A 7,626-nucleotide genomic window follows, 5' to 3' on the forward strand; every position below is an offset into this window, starting at 1 on the left:
GAAGCGGTGGAGTTCGAGTTAACAATTTTTGAAAAAATATATATACTTTAATAATATTTTTATTATTTTTAGGCTCTTAATTATCGTTAATATTACTTTTTAAGGAAAATATACTTTTAACCTCTCTCGGTGTTCTATCTAGTAACATTTTATTCCGTCATATTTAAAAAATAATACTTAATCTCCTTTTTATCAAATTCAAATATGAAAAAAATATAAAAGATAATTATAACCTTATATTTTTTATTTTTAAAATAATTTTAAGATAAAAAAACATATTCAATTGATATGGAAAATAATTACATATATCATTAATTAGTAGGATCAATGGTGTACATAATAATAAAAATATACATAAAAGGAAAAAATAAGCTCTCATTGTCCTACAAAACAAAACTTATCCAATAGGGTTGGCATTATCGATGTTATCCTCTTTGGCGATCAAATTAATGATGGACTGAGATGTAAGGTTTGTGTACATGTATGAAAAAGTAAAAAGAACTAAAAAAAAAAAAATGAAGAAGGTAAAATCTGCCTTTGCGTATAAAGAGAGAATTATACATTTATCTATTTTTTGGAATCTTATATAATCGTGGATAATGATAGATTTAAAATTTAAAATTTAGGAGAAAATAAAAAAATTAATTATACCGGATAACAAAATATATATTTTAAACTAGTTAATTCTATTTTATTAATATAATTAACTATTAATCTTTATATATTGTTGAAAGTTAATATTACGAATTTGAATTATTTAGAATTAGTTCAAATATCAATAAAGGGAATAAAAATAAAAAATAGATGTAAATTATGGATAAATTTAATATGTAAAAAAATAAGGAAATAATTATTTTTTATAATTTTTTTCATATTGAACTTTGGTTAGAGAACCAAAATATTATTGGATAAAAAATAAAAGGGGTTAAAAGATATTTTCGTTTTCTTTAATTGATAAATGATATGATATTAATACGTACAGGATGTCATGGTTAGATGGTTAGATTGATAGATCGTCAAGAGTTAGATCTAAAAATGGACTATTAGGATCGATCACCTGATGTTATCTTATTCATTATTTTTTGTTCCGAATATGTTTGTTACGTTAATTGTACAGTTAATAATTGCGAGGCGTAGAAAAATAACTAATTTTAAATTTTAAATCTGATTTAGCACAAGCTGTGCACGTGAGAAGGGTGGGGACTTGTCGAGCCGCCGCCTTCGCCTATCTGCTTCACTCAATAATGGGAGCTGAGCTGGGAACAACTCCTCTCTCTCGCCATCATCTCGCAGTATCCCCCGCCGCGTAAACACAAATTGAAGCAGAGATTTCCACTTTGTTCCAGCGTTTGAGCTTAACTCCGTACGTTGATTACGCTGCAAATTGTGGTTATGGTGCCGATTTTTTACTTTTTCATGTAGGAAAATTCGCAAAATAAAAAAGCGTACAACCACCCCCATCGCACTGCTGTCCTTCCACCACCACTTCCCAGTTCCACCTTCCCTTGCTCCTCTGGACTGCGGAGGAGCCAGTTTTTGATCAGTCTCTTCGCGTGCGAGCGGGCGGGCGATGGCGAAGAGGTCTGGCGTGGGCGTCCTCGCCGGCTTCCTTATGGGGTTCCTGCTGCTGTTTCTGCGAGTGGGTTTCACCGCTGCCCAGAATACCTCGCCATGGCTGACCTTGAGTGGTGCGCTCTCCCTCTCGCTAGCGATTACTCTCTTTCTTGCTTGGTAAAGGTGGCCTTTTTTTGTAGATCTGTTGTGAGTTTTTGACTCTTGAGCAGGCGGGGGGTTTTTTTTTTTTTTTTTGGGATTTCCTTCTCTCTAGTCATCTACCTTGTTATTTATTTATTTATTTATTCCTCCAGGGTTATAGCGGATCCTTCAAGTTTTCTTTTTTACTTCCTGATGAAGATATAACCGATACAGTTGGTGTTTACAGAAATGTCTAGTTGCTGTTTTCTCGTAGAAATTTTTATTTCATGCAAAGCTAGTGTGCTATGAGGTTGTGAACATTTGAAGCAAGTTCACCCACAGCCACAGGAAGCCTTTTTAGGAATTTGATTCTGTGGAAAATGGAAATTTGGCAAGAAAGATTTAAGAGCCTCCAGCAGTCTTGATTATGGTTAATGCCCAGAGTCTTCGAAAGTTTTCGTCTTCTATCTACATTTATTTTATTTTATTTGTTCTTGTGCGTTTATTCAAGTGCTAGGTTATATGTTAAAGTGGATCCTTCAGTTTTCTGCTTCCAGGTGAGAATGTACACTGTTACAGTTGGTTTTTGAAGAAATGTCTACTTCCTATTTTTTCTTATAGAAATTTCTATTCGTGCTGAGCTAGCAGTGTGAGCTTGTTAACATTTGATGCAAGTTCACTCCTATGGCATGAAATATGGAAGATGCTACCATTAAGGGATAACTATAGATATAAGTTGGACTTGAGTCTTGATCGGAATGTCAAGCCTTAAGTGGGGAGATGGTGACACCCTAATTTAGTTTCTCATTATTAGCTCAAATGAAGGAGCTATTATTAACTTAAGTGTTTTGGCCTAGTTGTTTAATCTGATGAGAAGATGGGCTAGTTCTCTAAGCGTGTTGTGACTAGTGACCGAGGGAAATTTATCAAGGGTTCTGAAGCAAACATGTTAACAAGACTGGCAGTGTGTGGAAGAAAATTGTTACATTTACTCGGTTTTGCAATTTGAACTTCTCATACATTGCTGTTAGGAATTAGGAAATACAGAATGATGTGCACCATGGTTAAATCAGTCACTGCTATTCCATTGGCTAATATGAAGCTGAATCGTGTTTACTGAAAAATTACAATCATTATTTGGCCACTTTAGCCATGAATCACATACAGTTAGGGTAATTACTTCATCACATGACAAAACGTTAGTTATTATAATGATGCTCTGTTCAAGTTTGATTTTCAATCAGGGAAAAAGATTGGCAAAGTGAATTAACATGTAGAAAATTGACGCCTAAAACACAGTACTTTGGCCATGAACTAATATGGTGACTTATTGATTTATTTGACAAGTGTACGACAGACTTATTGTTGTACATAGCCTGATGACGCAATGATGATATGCACAGTTAATTACCTTATTTAATTTCATAATGCATAATCTTCAGTCTATTTCTGATTTACTACATCTATTAGCTTTGTGCTCTGCCTCAACCAAGGTTGTCATATTTCAGGTAGAGCCCCTGCAGTAATAGCTAAAGGAGGCTTTTCTGGGTTGTTTCCTGATTCCAGTCCCATTGCCTATAATTTTGTGTCACTTGCCAGTTCAAATGACACAACTTTATGGTGTAATGTGCAATTGACAAAAGATGGCATTGGGGTTTGTCTTCCCGACATCAATTTAGACAATTGCACTGATATTGTATCCTCTTATCCTCAGAGCAGGACATCATATGTGGTTAACGGCGTAAACACATCGGGCTGGTTCTCTGTGGACTTTACCATAAATGATTTGTCACAAGTTTACTGTAAGTACAAAATATGTTTGCATATGCATTGTTTTAAAACAAGCGTGAAGGATGTTATACTCATCATTGATTACATCTTGATCAGTAAAGCAAGCAATTTATTCTCGAACACCTAAATTTGATGGCTACCCCATTCTTCCTGTTGATGTTTTGGGGGCACAAATCAACCACAGTGCTCTTTGGTTAAATATACAGGTAAACCTAATTATCCTTTTCCATACTACTTCTATCAATATTGATACAATTTTGTATCACAATAGCACTTATTTATATAACTTCTTTGGTCATGTTCATAATGCAGCATAATGCTTTCTACACACAACACAACCTGAGCATGAGGAACTTTCTTCTTTCTGAAGTGAGGCGAATCATTGTGGACTATGTGTCCTCTCCGGAGGTGGCTTTCCTTAGTGGCATAGCACCGAGACTTCGAAACACCAGAACAAAACTTATTTTCCGTTTTCTTGACAAAAGCATCAGTGAACCATCTACAAACCGGACGTATGGTTTTCTGTTGAGCAATCTCACATTTATTAAGACGTTTGCTTCTGGAATTCTTGTTCCAAAGAACTACATTTGGCCAGTTTCGAGTGATAATTATCTGCTACCTCACACATCCATTGTGAATGATGCTCATAAAGCTGGGTTGGAGATTTATGCAGCAGACTTTTCAAATGATAACATTTTGAGCTTTAACTACAGCTATGATCCACTAGCAGAGTATCTCATGTACATTAACAATGGAGTTTTCTCAGTTGATGGGGTACTGACAGACTTCCCTATAACTCCATCAGAAGCAATAGGTAAATCTTTCTTTCTTTTGCCCTGAAGATTTAATCAAATTGTTATTTTCTTGTAAGAAAAAATAATTTCTTCCCTCCAAAACACCAGCTGTGCAACTAAGCTTCATATAAAGTGTTCTGCTTCTTGCTTCAAAGTTCAAACTATCTTCCATGTTCTTTTAGTTTGATAAATGCAAACAAGAATTAAATGCATTCAGCCATCATTTTTATCGCTGAGATGACTATTTTTTGACAGTCCAATAGCTAATCGCACATTAGAATTTCCTTCTACTTCTTTTGACATAGTTGTAATTGTTGCAGGTTGTTTCTCTCAGTTAAACAAAAGCAGTGTCGATCATGGTATGCTGATTTCCTTTATAGCACTCAGCTTTAGACAAAATTGCCATTTATGATAGTTTTTTCTCAATATTTTCCTGTAAAATTATAATACAGGGAAACCCTTAATCATCTCACACAAAGGAGCCAGTGGAGACTATCCAGATTGCACTGATTTGGCTTACCAGAAAGCAGTCGACGACGGTGCAGATGTTATTGATTGTCCTGTTCAAGTTACAAAAGATGGGCATCTAATTTGCATGAGTTCTATAGACCTTACTGACTCTACCACTGTCACAAGATCACAGTTCAGTTCTCAATTCTCCAGGATTCCTCAACTTAAGAGTACTCTTGGAATATATACTTTCAATCTCTCATTGGACCAAATCCAGAAGAATTTAAAACGTGAGTTCATTTGCTTTCCTGATATTTTCTTGTAGTCGGTAACTTGGCATGGAAGAATTTGATAGCTTGATATATAGTTAAGTATTCAGAAATTGTTGTTTCTTCTGTAAAATCAATAATTCTTTAAATTTCATAGTCCTATTGGTATGCATAATCAACGGTAGTTTTGGATCTCTGATAATGTCTACTTGGTGGGAAGGAGCTGAAATAGGAGATGGAGAGGAAAGGATGAAGAACAATTGTTTGCTTGGATGGAACTACAGAGAGTAAGAGAGATTCCTTTGCCTCTCTCCTCCTCCATAATTTATGTACCCAAATATGGACAAATCGGAAGGAGAGCAAGAAAATGATAAAGGGCCAATATCATTACTAACTGCTAATTGCTACTAGACGTTAGACCACCATCTGTGTATCACCAGTCATCATCAGACCATTGCTAGTTGTTGCTGTCACTGGCCATTGATTGTTGATGGGCCATCATCATGTGCCTGATATGATCATCAATCACTGCCTGCCGATTGGTGGTAGACAGCCTTGGCCTTTTTTAATTGAATGGAAAAGAGGCTGAATAAGGGTGGAGATGGAGTTTTTCAGATGCTCTCCTTCCCCTCCTCCACTTCAAGGCATCCCGTATAGAATTCTATATGCTAAAAGATTCAAAGTACTAATTTAATCTTTATAGACAGTTAACATTTCTTTTCCTCTATGTTTCTTGTAGGATTGCTTGCAATTATCCTTATTTGCTGCTCTAATCATTCTTTTAATCAACATGCAGCAATGACACATTCTTCTCCTTATTCCCAGCTCTTAAATATCAATTATTAACATTTATTTTTGCATGCTGTAGCATTAATTTCGCAGCCGTTTGCTTCATCCACTATGGTGCGGAATCCACTTTACAAGAATAGTGGAGCTTTCATGACACTATCTGATTTTCTAACATTTGCTAAAAACAAGCCTCTGTCTGGGGTCTTAATCTCCATAGAGGTGAGTAAAGAAACAATCATTCATATCTCCAATCCAAATGAATATCATCAAAATTCTTCCAATTCTATAGTTCTTAAGACGGCAATTCTAGACGATATCTAATTTGCAAATAAGAATGTTTTATAGGATTAAGCCTTTAGTAGATACTAATGCCTCGATGGTTACAGCATGCTGCTTTTATGGCTCAGCAATTAGGCTTTAGCATAGTAGATTCAGTCATTTCTACCCTAAATGATGCCGGTTATAACAAGACAGCTTTAGAAGTCATGATTCAGTCATCCGACAGCGCTGTTCTAGTGAAGTTCAAGCAGCTAACAAATTATAAGCTTCTCTATCAAATTGATAAGTCCATTGGTGATGCTATCAGTTCCTCAGTGGCGGATATCAAGAGATTTGCCAATGCCGTGGCACTTCAGAAACAATCCATTTATCCGTCATCCATGCTGTTCACTACAGGCGAAACGGGTTTGGTTTCTCAGTTTCATGCGGCAGGCCTTGACGTGTATGCTTATGTGTTTCGTAATGAGTTTATATCGCAACCATGGGACTTCCTTTCAGATGCAACTGTTGAGATCAATGCATATGTCAATGGAATTGGAGTTGATGGGGTAATTACGGACTTCCCTGGGACAGCTCGTCGATACAAAAGTATGGATACTCTACTCTCTGACATGATGTCAATTTATAGTTGTTTTGCATTCGTAAGACATGTAAGATTACATTTTCTTAGAAGACGACTGAAAATGTAGAATATTGGCTTTTGACACAAATGGTTCTGCATATTCTGCAGGGAGTTCATGCAGGAACATGGGAAGCAATACACCAAACTTCATGCAACCTATCCAAGCTGGCCAACTATTACAGCTGATGGCTCCGATTGAGTTGCCACCCGCCTTATCGCCAATGCCACCCTTGACGATTGCCGATGTGGTAGAGCCACCTCTACCTTCTGCCTCTGCCCTTGTGGCTCCCGGTGCTGCACCGCCTTCTCCAAGGCCATCGAGCGGTCATCATAACGTTGCACCACTGTTCTTTACATTGTTGATGATCTGCGTCTATCTTCTTATCTGACTCAAACCGCAATGCTTTTATGAAATTTGTCGTGGCGAGTAAGCAAGCTACTGTGATGATCATCTGGCCCCTTTTACTATTCTTTTTGATTTGATTATGTTCCTTTTTTGATGGTTCTTCATCCTTCGATTGTTTATTCTACCCTACTCTAAGCTATCAAAACCACTGTAAACATTTCGATGTAGCATTTCATGGTATTGAATCTGTTTTGTTCTTTCCACAAATTCAGTAAATGTTTTATATTGGAAAAACAGTTGGTCAATATAATTTTTCAACTCTGAGGGGTCAATTGAAAAAAAAGCCTTTTTACTTAGGGAGTGAAGTTAAAAATTACCATTTATTTATTTATTTATTTTGAGAAATACTTAATTTATTTATAAATTTAATATGACGGTTGGATGTTTATTCATGATCACTCGTAATCTTTATTTAACGAACTAAATAATAAATAAATGTTCAAACATTTATTAAATTTAATGAGAATACAACATTGTTAATTTTAATAACTTTCATTTCGTACAAAACTTTTACATGATAACATACGATTT

The 7,626-nt window shown here is 35.8% G+C and overlaps 1 protein-coding gene across 1 annotated transcript; it reads left to right on the forward strand.

Moving 5' to 3' along the window:
* The first annotated feature begins 1,275 nt into the window (after nucleotides 1–1,275).
* On the forward strand, nucleotides 1,276–7,282 carry LOC121997152 (glycerophosphodiester phosphodiesterase GDPDL4-like). The gene is made up of 9 exons (XM_042551415.1): nucleotides 1,276–1,688; nucleotides 3,204–3,497; nucleotides 3,583–3,692; nucleotides 3,799–4,300; nucleotides 4,601–4,639; nucleotides 4,733–5,020; nucleotides 5,868–6,007; nucleotides 6,175–6,655; nucleotides 6,798–7,282. Exons 1-9 carry the CDS (start codon nucleotides 1,571–1,573, stop codon nucleotides 7,076–7,078), a joined length of 2,253 nt encoding a protein of 750 aa, XP_042407349.1. The 5' UTR covers nucleotides 1,276–1,570; the 3' UTR covers nucleotides 7,079–7,282.
* The last annotated feature ends 344 nt before the right edge of the window (nucleotides 7,283–7,626 follow it).

The sequence above is a fragment of the Zingiber officinale genome, chromosome 6A (assembly GCF_018446385.1).
Source record: "Zingiber officinale cultivar Zhangliang chromosome 6A, Zo_v1.1, whole genome shotgun sequence".
Classification (NCBI taxonomy): Eukaryota; Viridiplantae; Streptophyta; class Magnoliopsida; order Zingiberales; family Zingiberaceae; genus Zingiber; species Zingiber officinale.

Coding starts and splice junctions, on each gene's coding strand:
- LOC121997152 (XM_042551415.1), top strand. CDS start 1,571: ATGGCGAAGAGGTCTGGCGTGGGCGTCCTCGCCGGCTTCCTTATGGGG. Junction 1,689..3,203: donor GCCATGGCTGACCTTGAGTG/GTGCGCTCTCCC, acceptor GTCATATTTCAG/GTAGAGCCCCTGCAGTAATA. Junction 6,008..6,174: donor GGGTCTTAATCTCCATAGAG/GTGAGTAAAGAA, acceptor CGATGGTTACAG/CATGCTGCTTTTATGGCTCA.